Source organism: Pempheris klunzingeri, chromosome 10 (genome assembly GCF_042242105.1).
Source record: "Pempheris klunzingeri isolate RE-2024b chromosome 10, fPemKlu1.hap1, whole genome shotgun sequence".
Taxonomy (NCBI): Eukaryota; Metazoa; Chordata; class Actinopteri; order Acropomatiformes; family Pempheridae; genus Pempheris; species Pempheris klunzingeri.
The window spans coordinates 6,592,710-6,607,272 of NC_092021.1; the positions used below are offsets into that span (position 1 = coordinate 6,592,710).

Consider the following 14,563-nt stretch of genomic DNA (forward strand, 5'->3'; position numbering starts at 1 on the left):
GGAGCATTATGTGACCATGGTGAAGTGGATCAGCAAGACCAAGACCTCTGTCAGGTGGTTGAACCGGGCCCAGAACATCTCCATCCTGACTGTGTGTGACACCACGACTGGAGCCTGCGTCACGGTGTGTGTGTGTCTGTGTGTGTGTGTGTGTGAGAGAGAGACAGACAGACAGAAAGAAAGATATTAGCAGTGTAATGCAACATAATGCTACACATTTACTTCATGTGAGGCTGAGCAGTGTCAAACATAGTGCAGTGTTCGATGTGTAGATTTGCTCATGCATCAGTCACTGTACATGATTTGGTTTCTAAAATAATGCTCCTGTCTTGTCATTTTCTGTTTATATCAATTAAAGGAAAATATTTTTAAACATAGGCCCAATTTTTGAATATTTTGGGTTTGTAATTCCTTGGAGTTCCAATAAGTCTTGGAATCAGTCCAGTAGATTGTAGCAAGCAGGCTGTAAAGGTTGCAATGTAATCCTTCAGGGCAATAGCGACTGATCTGTTAAATATGCTTGTTTTTGCCACTGACAGGCTCAAATGGTTATTAGACGACATTACAGAGAGGATTTCTATAGATAGACCTGTACGATGGTTTTGGTTTAACCAGAAATAGTCGTTCTCAGACGCTTTTAATAACAATATGTGCCTGTAAATGGCAAAAGCAAGCACTTTCAGTTAACATAGTTTGACTGGAGAACACACGTACCTTGAGTGTATATGTGAGACGCTTATTAACCTCTTCAGCATTAACTGCATTGCACAGACACAGAGCTTCACAGAGATTCTAAGTGAGATACAAAAGTTTCCAAAGATAACAAATGCACTAAAATGTCTTTGTTTCATTTAATGCTATGTTGACGTCTACTATACTATAAAATAGAAACACTAGTTGAAGCATTTTCCCGTCTTCTGAGTCAGTTTGCCAACAGCTGTCCAGCTACAGTAGCCACCAAAAAAATCTGTTAAATAAATAATTATTAGACTTAAAGAGAACTTTGCTGGATGCTGGAGCAAACTCCTTCCATATTTTGTCTATATTTGGATGACATACAGCAGTGTCAACCCTGCAGTTGAACTGTGGGACTCAACAGGCCACTCTCCAGTTCTGTGGTTCCTGATTTGGTGTGATTTGCACGAATAAACACGCCGCCCAGCCAAGAGGCAGCTTAGCTCGGGCCTGGACACCGTGCCCGTGCTCCGCTGCCAAAACTCTGGCTCCCGCTCGTGCATATTGGTTTGAAATGAGGGCTCAGACTGAGAATTGTGTCCCCAGTGGCGTGTCTAGATAAATGAAATAAATGAATATGAATAAATGACAGGGTCCATCATGTGACGCATGATTCCGTCTGGAAAATATGCCACTGAAGTGTTCTAAAATTCTGAAATAAATAATATATAATATAATATATACCACTTGTTTTGCTGACATAAAAGGAAATTAATTTGGGGAATGTGATCACGCTAAATTTACAATACTGCTCTGTTGTTAGCTAGTTTAAAAGCTCTGTGTGCCATGTAGAAGTATAACTCAGGACGAAGACTGTAAAAAAAAAAAAAAAAAATGACAGGATTTTGATGATATGGGTGAAGTGACACCAGTCTGACATTTTTCTCTGACATCTCTTTCAGAGACATGAAGAAAGCTCTGAACTGTGGCTTTCCAAGCAGGTAAAGTGCTCTCTGTTTCTGTGTCTACACAGTGCTTGATGTTTTTGAAAGCAAGTAGTCCCGCACTGTAATTTCACTTGATGTCAGTCATCTGTATGTCAAGGCCTCTCAAATTATACGACATGAAGACTCATGACTTTGCTATTCATCCACAAAATCTTACACCCGATAATGCAAACCCAGCATGAGCAGCAGCAAGAAGGGCGGCTCCTTGAATCAGTCTGTTCAGTAGATGAAACCCTGGGGTTCTGAGAGCAGGGAATCTTGACTTCATTATCACCTGTAGGACTTAGGAGCAAAGAATAGAGCCTTTCTTGGACATGTACTGAAGTGCATCGAGTTTATATCACAAATTGAAATTCGACGAAGCAGCCATTTAAATCTAATTTATATACTTCATCCAAGAACTTCTCAAAATTCTTGCACATGTTGGGCTTTTTAGAATGATTTCACTATAAGAAATATATTAAAATAACCTTTTCTTGTCCAGGTGGAGTATAGAATTTACTTATTTGCTTGTGTAGTAAGGTCAATAGAGCCATGGACATTCAATAACCTGGTATCATCTATAAGCTGGCATGGCCAAACCGTAACACTGTAACACTAGTGCCATTTAGATATGGTAAATGAAAATATCCAAACTTTGATTTCTGCGAGTTCAGAATGACACACTCCACTCAGAGAATGCAGTCACCTCAGCTTTAGCATTTTTTATTTACTCTGGAGTTGGGAAGCGGAGACGGAGGCAGAGGACGGAAGGTTTCTGGCAGGATTTGAACGTATAGCCCTGCAGCCGTACAAGTCTGGCTGTAGCGCCGGGTAATTTAACCACTTGACAATCCTGGCACGCAGAGCTGCTTGTCTTCGTTAAGGTGGTAATCTGCGAGATGTCCATACACTGGCTGTGAGGTTGTGTCGGCACAGAGAGAGAGACGGCCTCTGCTGACAGATTTTTATGTACGATTGCCTCATGAGATCTACAACATCTTTGGCTCCTTCTGGGCAAACGTCCTCCATCTGAGGCGGACTGTGTATACATCAGTGTGGTTGGACCCTGTTATTGGTTAAATCATATACTCAATGTTAGTAGATTACTGTTGTTGATCAATTAACATGTAACCAGCCTTTCGTCTGACACGTTTGGGAAATTCACAGCACAGTGACAATGTTTCATCTACTGTATAAGCTCAGTATAGGTTTGCACGATCTGAATTCACAAAGAACTAGTAAATATTCCTGTCGAAATAAATGTGGTTGAATAAAGCACTCCAGCAACTTAGCATTGAGGGACTCAGCCGAAGAATTGAATCAAAAACCTGGATCCTACATTTCCCATTATGCAACTAATAGCATGTTTGTTAAATCCTCCCTGCCTTGTAACAGTCTATCATTCTAAGTTTGAATTCAACAAACCCCAATCCCTGATGACTCTGATTACATTACTATGACATCATCAATGGTATTTTGTTGGACTTTAGAGCCACAGGAGACATCAGTAAAATCAGTGTAGTGCCCCGTTAAGTACAGCACTTGTGTAAATGTACTTTGTTACTCTAAACCACTCTATCAGGATTTAATTAGTGGTAAACAGTGCACTTTTCTCTCTGCTCTGGACGCTAACTATCTATTTCCCTTCCTAAGAAAAGAGTTCACTCACTCAGTGCTGTATCAATCAGCAGACTGGACGGTAGAAAAATCTACATTTATTGAAATGAAAATATTGCAGGATGATCCATTCCATAAAGCGGTTTGATTGTAGAGGCCGTTTGCACATCACTAATCATAATTGTTACCCATTTGTTCATGCTGTGATGTCAAGAGTAAATGTAAAACATATCTGACGACGCAATACTCATCAACTCATCACACCTTTTTCAACAATATATAAAATTCAAGACATGGTTGGAAAATCTGATTTTTGTCCAGTGTTTCCACCCACAGAGTTGATGCATCTTTGCTTTCTGCAGAACCAAGAACCGGTGTTCTCCAAAGACGGCAGCAGATTCTTCCTGACTGTCCCGGTCAAACAAGGAGGACGTGGGGAGTTTCATCACATCGCCATGTTCACCACGCAGGTGAAGGTCCAGTTTATACTGAACCATTTTCTTCCTTTATTACAAGACAGAAAGGCAGAACATTAAAAGGACAGCACGAGGAGAACAATGAATACAATACACTTTAGTTTAGCCAGATAGCAAGGTGGTGTTAGTTTTAAGATATGTGTGTTTGTTTGTATGTGTCTGTGCCTGCACACAGTCAGGCTGGGAAGAAGTCTTTAAGGTGGAGAAGGACAGAGAGAAAAAGGGAGTAGGGGGGAAAAAAATAATGCTAATGTTACCTTTGTCACCACCAACACTACTACTGCTATTATTACTACTACTAGTCATAGTAGTACCACCACCATCTGTACCACAGCATGTAGCTACAGTTTTCACACTTAATGGATCAGGCTAAATCTTTTATTCTGGATGAATGTTGTGTGTTGCCACAACTTTAATAGAACTGTTTTCTTTAATGCGCAGCCAAGTGTGTGCTATACAAACCAAAAATTGAGGAAATTACTCATAGGGACCCTTACTTGTCATGCTGTTGTGGAACCATTAATTGAAGAGTTGCCATGATCAAGAAACTTCTTGCAACTGATTTATGATACTATTTATTCATATTTCCTCCCCAAAAGTATGGGCACAAAATCCAGTAAAAAAGCCCGCTCTCATCAACATGATACCAAAACTTCCCCATCCGTATCCAAAGATAAACACAAGTTGCATGTTGGATTTCAGTAATGTTAATAGTGATGAACAGGGTTATTCGAAAGCAGGTTTGGTGAGCAATGGATAGTTTCTCTGCTGTTTTTGTAGCACAGTCTCGACCGATTTGATTGTAATTATGGGAACACTTCTCCATATTAAAATTCATGCATTCTTAGTTTATTGGAGGAATAAATCACTAGGTGAAGTGCCTCTTGGAGATTAAAAATCTCTTTACAAGAGTGTCCTGGCCAAGAAAGCAGCAGCACGTGGAGCGTTATTTCCTTTATTTGGCTGTTTCTCCTTATCTCTAATTGATTTCGTCCAGGAGTGTCCCCAGTGGCAACCTTCTATGCTCTGGAATCACCTGGGCCAATTCACACTGCTATGTCACCCATGATGTATTTACTGAACTCTTACTTGAGTTAATAAATTGATAAGCTTAGACATGTCAGCAGCTTGATAACAATGCACTGTTTCATAATCTAACTCAGCTTGGGGGAGGAAGTAGAAAGTAGAGGAGGGTGTTGAGAGACAGAGGTGGAACATTGAGGGGAGAACCCCCGCGCCCCCCCACTCTAGCTCACTTCTGTGCTGCAAGTAGCGTTAGACAACTTGGGTCAAGGCTCAGATTGGGTTCGGGTCAGAGGAAGGGGAAATGGGAGCTGATGGGGAAACAAACTTTGCCACAACACTTGGTTCCTACCTACTGCTCTTTTTTCAGTGTGCTGAATGTGATCATTCACACCCCCCCCCCCCCCCCCCCCCCCCCCCCCCCCACCCCCAATAAGTAATGAATCTCTGGTGCTACCCATGATTTGAACAAATGGCTGTACTGTCATTTTTCTCCCGAGGACAGTTAAGCAGTCTCATAAGTCACAGTCTGATGGTCTGCCCAACCATCCACCAGCCTCTTCTCTAAAAGTGCACGAACACTTTGTACCTTTAACTTGCTTCGCTTTCACTCTGTGCACACCTTTGCAGCAGAGGCTCTGCGGCATAATAAACGCAGCGATGCTACTGCCACCTCTGCCTCTGACAGACTAATGACATCGTTCACATAACTACAAGAGGTCCCTGGCAGGAAAGCACACACTCAGGTCATCAGTGAAGGCCGATGCTGTGCAAACGGTTTCAAATATACAGAAGCAAAGAAGCTATTGAATGGAGCTCACAGAGGTCAGATGTATGACCTGTACTTATCTGCTTTTGTCTCTCTCAGTTCAGAGCAGATCAAAATGAAGTCCGACATCTAACATCAGGGAACTGGGAGGTGACCAGGATCATCTCCTACGATGAGAACACAGACAACCTGTAAGTCCAACCATACACGCAGAAAAAAAAAAACATGACGCATGGGCCGGATTCTCTTTTTAATGAATCAACATGCGGTCTGAGCTGTTAAATTGTACACACACACACTCATGCTGTACACATAAGAGTGTGTGGTTTGGTAATTAGATGTATGACTTGATGACGGACCTCTGTGTTTAAGCGTGTGTGTTTGTTCCTTTTTTTGTCTTTGTTTTTGCGACAGGTATTTTCTCAGCACAGAGGGTTCATCACGAAGACGGCAGCTCTTCAGGTTTGTTCTGCACTTACTAATTAGACAATGCCTGCTGTTGAAAGCTATTGTACTTTTTTTTTGCAAACACAAGGTTTTTCTAATGAAAGTTTGACATTAGAAAATCATAATACACTTATAATAGCTTAATATTATTATCGGAGTATTCACTTTTTTTTCTTTCCTGTATTTGCTTTAAACAACCGTTTCGTTTATAGTGAATACTGATAACGCAGGTGTCAGAGAACACGTATCACAGCCATATCGTTGTACTTGGTGACTTATTCTTTCATTATGATAAAAATAGTCGGCGGAGATTAATCTGAAATTATTTGGAAGCCGCATTATCAGTCTCTAGATAGTGAGCATGCTGGGGGACACGGTTTACATTATTATTTTCATTATCGCTTCCTCTGCGAATCATTTTCTTCATCATTGGTTAACTGTTTGTCAATGGACTAAAGGGTTAATCGCCAAATCGTTGCTGCTTTGACTCGTTGCAAAAAGATAAACATGTTTTTTTTTTCTCCGATACATTTCAATGTATGAAATATGAAATATGAAATGGTTTTTGGTCACTAATATCCCACCAAGGTACAATCTGTGTCAGGTTGTGACTGTACAGGTGCAACCTTTAAGCTGGATGTTGATGTTTTATTGCTGGTTTTGGTCTCTTCAGGGGATTTTTTGGACCATAAAAAAAGATAAACTAATTCCAGCATTACCTTCAATGACTATCTTCTACTTAAAAGTTGTGTGCACGTGTCCTACTTTCCTAATTTATCATCTCCTCTCCTCAGTGTTAAAACTGTGGGTCTGTTCCCACGACGGTGTTTGACATGTGAGCTAAATAAAGCTCACTGTCTGTACTTTGATGCTGACATCAGCCCAACGAACCAGCACATTATCCTCCACTGTAAAGGTAGGCCATCACAGATCCTATAATTTAAGGCTCCTGCAGAGTCTGCTCTTTAAGTCATAGTCAAGTGGCAGTTAGAGCAGTCTTTGGCTTCTTCAATGTGGCACTTTTTTTAAGTAGAACGGAATATGAGGGTGGGGTGTGATTACTAAGATGGTTGTATAAAATTGTTCCGGGGCTTGATTGTTCAAAAGTGCGCATCACTTAGAAAGCTCATCACCACCCACTGTACACATGTAGAGGACTTCACAAGCACCTTTATTCAGCAGTCTATGGAAGTCAGAGGCTTACAGGGGAAGACTGTAGCTCTGCTCTTTTTAGATGTTAAAGTATTTGCCAACTCATGCTACCCACAATCACCTTTAACTCCCGATGTCCCTCTGCTGACGGCTACAACCACATCACATACTGTACAATTGGATAAACACGCCTCTAAGTACAGTTTGGAATAAGGAATTGTACTGTGTTTTATGTTATTCAGTCATTTTTTTTTCAAGCTGAGATCATCTGGCAGATGCCAGGGTTTGTCTGTTGTAATCTGTCACCCTCCAATTATTCGATTCTAAATTCATCTATCATCAGTTCCAAATGAGAGGCATACAATTAAAATAATTAGCCACTCTATTGTGTATAATTACTCTGAGGTAGCGTTATTGGGCTTATTTAATAGAGGGTAACTCTTTATATTGTTTGCCGTTTCAATTTATTTTGAGCAGATGCGAGTGCTTCATGCTCAGAAGCATTTGAGCTTTGGCTTAGTGATTTATTGGACAATAACACTGTTCCATTTTCCAAAAGCAATAAAAATAATGCTTGTTGTCTTCAGGGGGGGGCCAAGTTCACATAACCTTGATAAGTTTATTCTGACACCAGTTTTTTATCAGGAGCAACACAAGCCTTTCAGTTCTACCCATAAAATGCTTCTGATTGGTTTTCGCGCAGGTACATGCACATAATGAAAACACTGTCTCTGTGTGCAAGCATGTGCGGTAAGAAATGCAAAGGTCAAAGCTAATACAGCCAAACCGACAGTAAGTGCATTAGAGGAAATAAAGAAAGAGCTATAGTTTGTGTTTTAGTTCAAGGAAGAGAAGAGCGGAGGGAATGTGGTGTGTTTTGCAGCTGCCGAGGGAGCGATTCAGCCACAGCTCAGCTATTGAGCAAACCTGCCATCCTATTAACCTATGACTAAGTGTTTTGCAAAAAACAGTCTGAGGATATTAGGTTGACAATCTGAGAAAATACCATTTGCAATATTGTGTATATATCATTTTGGTTTGAGGAAAATCAGTTTTCATCGGTAATATGTAACATTTTCCTTCCATTTCTATGTCTAAGCACACACAACCATTCAGTGTGAAGTGCAGAGTCACGGGATAATGATTAGATTACACTCACAAGCTTTTTTCCCCCCTTTCTAGGTCCAGGAGCACCTACTGTGATCTTACACAGCCTCAATAATTCAAGTAAGTTCTCCAGTTAGTCTTGCGGTAATGCCAAGGTTTGTGACGACTATTCCAGGTTATTTCAACCTGGCTCATTTCCCACGAATGAGGCCAGCAAGTCTCTATTGGTTGCGCTGACTTTGCGCTCGCCACCTCCATTGAAGAGAGTTTTGTCGAAGCGAGGATCAGGGCAAACCGCGCGAGCCTCCTGCAGCTTTCCAAGAAACGGCCATCATGGCTAACTGCACAGGGACGCGTTTAAGGGGAAATCTTCCTTTTAATCATCCTGGGCAGGATAGCTTAGCTTTTAACAAGAAAACCAAGACTGAACCAAATGGAACATGTGGTTTCAAACATCTGTTCAGCATCAGAATCCCTGCACAACATACTGCAACCCATCAAGCTTTACAAAAAAATGAGGGATTTTGCATTGACCACTATGTCTAGCAAAGCTTGATTGCAGCTTGGTTTAGTTAGAATGTTGCCATGGAAATGACTACAGCAGCCGTTAGGTGTGCTGATCTAACCATGTTCTAAATGTCCAGTTGACCAATCAGATTGCTTGGTCAGAACAATTTGTTGTGTTATCTGTCTTGGCACAGTCAAGTTTATGAGAAATTACAAAATTACAATCAATTACAATCACATGTAGGTGTGAATAAAAGCCTTATTAATTATGCATTAATTCCTACTTGACTGTGCTAATAGCATATAAACAGGAAACAAAGCCAACTGGAAACCTTTGATTCCTGTTAGTTGTCTGACTGCCTTGATAGGGAAGCTTAAGCCAAGATCTGGGTCTTTTGAAATGAGTTCAAGGCAAAACGTGAATGGGGGTTGATGAGCTTTCCTTTTTTGAAACTGGCCTCCAACCCGAGCCGACAGCGTGAAAAGAAAAGACAGTATGAGCTCACCTCCTGTTCGGTTGATTCTGCTCGACGGGGGGGGGCTTACAAATCAAGATTTCTTCCCTTTGCTACTTTCTCTCTCTTCTTCCCCACAGGCATGAATGCAGGCACACACGCCGTACATACATGGCTGCACTGACTCACACATACAACTGCAGTGGACACATGCTTCGTCTTATTATCCGCCCCTGTATGTCTATCAGTGGTGTTTTTTTTCCACTAAAAAAGTTAACAGCTGTACTGTAGAAAAGCAAGCAATTTGCCCAGGGTTATTTGGATAGGCCCTCCATCCACAGCTGGGAACTCAAGGCCCCTAGCGGTTTCATAATGAGACGTCTATTGATTTTGGGTTTTCCATTAGAAATGCTGGATGAATTCCATTTCATTTAGCTGCTTCTCAGATGGCCAGAATGGGAAAATGGCCAAACCAGTCATTGTTTATTACATGTGGGGAAAATAGCCGTGCCCCTGTTTTTAGGGCCAGAATGAGCAGGCTGCTGCCTTTCAGACATTTAACTTTTTGACTGTATTTTCTCTGCTTTTCCATGTTTAGCAGTGGCACCAATGACCAAATTATCGTGGTTCGAGTTAAGCATTTTATAATTTTTGGTTTATTTTATCAGTAAGGTGTTTCATAAAGCCTTCTTTTTTGATTTAAAAGTTATTTACCATTGTCTGTGGTTAAATACTTCATAGCACAATCTTATAATTTAGAACCACCTCCTTTATTTGCAGCAGTTAAACCCAAAGAGGTGAAATCCAGGAATTAATTCCGCTTTTCGGAACCCCTTTGAATTGACCACAAATATGAAACAATGTCAGAAACGAGACTTGGATCTTATCTGTCTTACCTACACTTCCCATCTCATCTCATTATATCAAATCCTCCTTTTATTAGGGGTCATTTGTATGCAGCAACACTTCCTTTCAACACGTTCCCCCCATCTTTCCAGATTACTACATCCTTGAGAACAACTCATTGCTGAAAGCTGCCTTGAAGTACAAAAGGATCCAGCTGACTGACTTCAGAACTGTTGCGATGGAACATTTTGGTGAGAATAAAGTATTGGATTCTACATTATTACTGTGAATGACAGATACATTTCTGAGTTCATACACTTTTGTTGTTTTGCTTATTTTAGTTAATACTTACCATTTACTATATTTCCTTTTTTTTTTTTTTTTTTTTTTTACAGATTTGCCTTTGAGGATCTCCTACCCACCAGACTTCTCTGATTCCCGTCACTATGGACTGCTGTTGCTGATGTATGCACAATTTGTAATGAAGCATTAGATACCACAGAAATGCGTACTGATAATTTCTATATTTTTATTCTGACATGAAATTTACTCTTTCGTCCGAGGCACAGTACAGATCAGAAAATGTATGCGTGTTTAATGTGTGAAGCCTCAGTTTCAATCAAACCGCTAACACCCTGACAGGAGTGACATTTGCATCTAGAGTAGCCCCGGCCATCGTGTTAAATGTTGCGACTGAATAATAAACCAGTAAAAAGAAAATTCTACACTGGAAGATATACACGTTTACAGTAGCACATTGAAAGGTACATGAAAGGTAAATAAAGATACTCTTTATTTTTGCCGTTGTCAACGAATTTCATGAGAAGACTCAAACCAACAATGAATGTGCCCGACTAACGAATACTGTGTATTTATCCAAAGCCTGATACATGTTATTCCTCTGTGCCTCAGAGCTCGACTGCTATCTAAAGACACATCAATGAGTCACTCTGTTGCACTGGGTAACATGTTCCTTCATTTCCATGAACACACACTGTAGTTTATTTTGATTCCATCCCACATCCTGCTGCCCCAAATACCCACTGGAACACTAAGTGTGTATTATTCCACCAATGAAAATAGTCCCCAGCAAATGCACCATGTACTACTTTTTTGAGTAAAGTTTGCCAAAAACTACAGTATTCATCTGCTGTAAGAGATTACTCAGCCTTCAAAAACTGAAAGTAGATGTTTGTGACCTGTTTTTAAAGATCTTCAGGAGGAACCTGAGTGCTTGAGGCTGAGTGCCACAAAAACGAGAACTAACATGTTCCTGGCTTTGTTTGTAATGGGATTTGTAGGCATTAAGAAAAATGGAAGCCTTATCTTCTAAAATTAAAGAAACAAAGCAATTGTGACTCATGTTTGTTGCTGTTTACACAGACCAACCGTAACTCGGTTATTTTTCCAAGTTCGCTCAAATCTTTTTGATTAATTGCCCCGAGCTCCAGCAGTTTGATCTTGCTAGTTAGGGTTTTCTGAGTTTTCCTTATTCGCATGTCCTGTGCTTTGTTCAGTGACAGCGCCCCTGGTGGTCAGGCCGTGAGCGACCGCTACTCTCTCAGCTGGGACTCGGTGCTGGTCAGCTCGGACAGCATCATCGTGGCTCGACTGGACGGCCGGGGCAGCGGCTTCCAGGGTCAGAGGATCCTGCACGAGGTCCACCAGAGACTGGGAACTGTTGATGTTCAGGACCAGATTGCAGCAATAGAGTACGTCATCGAACTCGCTTTATTCTATTTCAAACCATCTTGTACTTCAATTTTACAAATTTAATGAAATGCTGTCTCGCTCACCGCTGACATTTGTAAGATCCCAACTCTTCGGTCTGTATGATCTTCATCAAGTAAATGGGCAGCATCTCAAGGCTTCCATATGGTAGATGAGTGTGAGCAGCTTGAACTAATACAAAGTCTCCTAGAAATCACACTTAACTGATTTGCTTTCCTGATTTGCTCTGCTGACAAATGTGATTGCTACCTGGATTATGTTCACAGACAGCGTTTTTTTTTTTGAGTGAGTGCAACACTGCTTTGGACTCTCTGGGAGGTGGTCAGACAATATGCAGGGCTGTCACACCAGACAGTCAGGGAGAAGATTGTCATTTTGGTTATTTTGGCAGAAAACAAGTGAAATATGCATGAAATGAAATATAGACAGCAAATGAAATACTTTATCAGTGAAGAATTTACTGGTACGTTCAGCACCAGCATTTTTCCAACTTGCCAGGTAGATTAGTTTAACATTATTTCCTCATTATGAATCTATTGTGAATTATCATATTGATATATCATTAATCTTACAGTGTTATGAAACTTACGAATTAATCAAAAAGTAACAAGGTAAGGTAGATTAGGGACAAACGTCTCAGTTTGTCAGATAAGTTTTCTGTGTCATCATACATTAAACACATCTACACTGTTGCCCATAAAGTTGGAATAATTGTTCAACCCCCCCAATTTTGTCAAAGCCTGAATACACAGTTTGCAAAGGTTAATTGTGGTTTAAGTTTCACTGTGATATGTTTGGAAGAGTTTGATCAATAAAGTTTAGAAGATATACACTTTATTTATCAAGAATAAATCACATTGTCAAAATCATTTCATGCGAAGAGGTAAAAAAAACATTTTATTCCAACTTTTTGGGCAACAGTGTACCTCCAAATGGCATGAAATAGTCACAGGTCAAAGTGATCGTACAATCTCATGAATAAATAGCATAATTGGAGGCATGAATCAGTAAATCTATGCAGTATAACATCCACACAAATGTCATTTTTCAAACCATTTTCCTTATGTGGAAAACACATGCAGATCCCTTGAAGAGCTTCATAACTGTCACTCACAGTCACATACCTCTTGTTGATACATCTGATATGTGCATTAATGTGTCCAGTTAAATTCTAGTAAAACTGTCATGTGAAAGATAAACTTGTCTCAAACTTAAATGAATGAAAGTTCTGTATCATATTACTTTAGATATAAAAAGAAACGCTACATTTGTGAAGTTGGTGTAGAAGCCTGTTTAGGACCCACATGAATGTGGTATAGACACAGAGGAAGGGGACTCGCCTTCTCACACGTTTTAGAAGTAGTGGATAAAGCGTCACCTCAAAGTCTCACCTCAAGGTCCATTTAGTAGCCGTCACCGGCTATTTCCTGGGACAGGAATGACTTGTGAACATAGCTTCGGTCGGGATGGACAACCTGAAGCAATATGTATAATTGAAAATAAGGTGGTTTTATGGCCCACCAGTTGCAGCTGCTGCTTTCTTTGTAGCTGTTATCTTCAAACACGCTTTGATTAATAGTTTTTTTTTTTCATTCCCTGGAGGTGCAAACAAGAAGAATAAAGCTAGGATTGATTTTCTTTGCCATCTCTGTCCATGCATCTTCATTGTCTGCACCTGTCAATATGGCGCTAGATTCCCCTTATTATATGTTTTCCCGGCTTCCTCGTCTAAGAACAGAAAACGTTTGTCCCTGCTGTACTTTTCTTTTCATTTCCAGCCAAATTTTCAGCCAAACTCCTGTTATTCCCCAGGTCATTTGTTGTTAATTTCACTTGCTAATTGCTATATGACGTATTTACAGATTGAACAACTGAGACAGATGTAGGTTAAACCTTAAGTGCACTTAAAGAGCATGGATGAGATGAATCACTTGATCACCTGGGAGCTGCTCCCAAAGGTCATTCAAACACTTTGCTCTGGGAGAGAGCGAGTCATCTGCTTTTTTATTCATAAACTGGCTCTTTAGAGAGTTCTGGGGTGTAAATCCTCAAGCCCAGGTTAACTGAACTGGTAACAGTAACCTCAGTTCATACAGTAAAACTAAAAGTAAACCAGACAAGGATCAATCATATTCAATCTGTGACATTCTGCTGTTTTGAAGCACAGTTTCAGATGATATGACTGTGTTGTGAAGGCGTAGTTCATGTGGTATTTTCCTCTCCAGATACATGATGAAATTTCCATATATCGATCGGACACGGATAGCAGTGTTTGGAAAGGTGAGCCCACATTCTCGTCTGTAATTAAATGTAAAATTATTTCAATCTCCACTCTGTTTTTGCTGAGTGTTACATGGATTTTTTTTTTCTTCCACCTCAGCCTGGTATTATTAGTTAGAGTTTTAACAGACTAGTTTTACAGCTTTCTGGATTCAATCATTGAGGTCGCATGCATTTTTTTTTTTTTATGTTTGTCTGCTCAGGGTTATGGTGCATACATAACATTGATGATGCTCAAGTCTACTGACAGCCTCTTCAAATGTGCATGTGCAATGTCACCGGTGACGGACTGGAAACTCTACGGTGAGTTACAAAATCTTCCTATAAACCCTGCATTTTTGTTTAACTTACAAACAGAGGCTTCTCTCCTCACGCTTGCTATCAGACCAATCATGTTTAAATAAAACACTCAAGTATAATACTGTGTGTGAGGTGAATCTAAGCAGTACAACACCGCATCTACAGGCCTACAGATCATCCTTTTACAGT

The 14,563-nt window shown here is 40.3% G+C and overlaps 1 protein-coding gene across 1 annotated transcript in view; it reads left to right on the forward strand.

The window, feature by feature from the left end:
* The window catches only part of LOC139208132 (inactive dipeptidyl peptidase 10-like), a 187,365-nt gene that overhangs the window by 169,102 nt on the left and 3,700 nt on the right, over positions 1-14,563 (forward strand). The window contains exons 11-22 of the mRNA XM_070837711.1: positions 1-124; positions 1,638-1,676; positions 3,644-3,751; positions 5,649-5,740; positions 5,964-6,011; positions 6,791-6,912; positions 8,331-8,375; positions 10,216-10,314; positions 10,459-10,528; positions 11,581-11,775; positions 14,020-14,074; positions 14,278-14,377. Of these exons, the coding sequence (XP_070693812.1) occupies positions 1-124; positions 1,638-1,676; positions 3,644-3,751; positions 5,649-5,740; positions 5,964-6,011; positions 6,791-6,912; positions 8,331-8,375; positions 10,216-10,314; positions 10,459-10,528; positions 11,581-11,775; positions 14,020-14,074; positions 14,278-14,377 (1,097 nt within the window). The remainder of the gene's footprint in view (positions 125-1,637; positions 1,677-3,643; positions 3,752-5,648; positions 5,741-5,963; positions 6,012-6,790; positions 6,913-8,330; positions 8,376-10,215; positions 10,315-10,458; positions 10,529-11,580; positions 11,776-14,019; positions 14,075-14,277; positions 14,378-14,563) is intronic.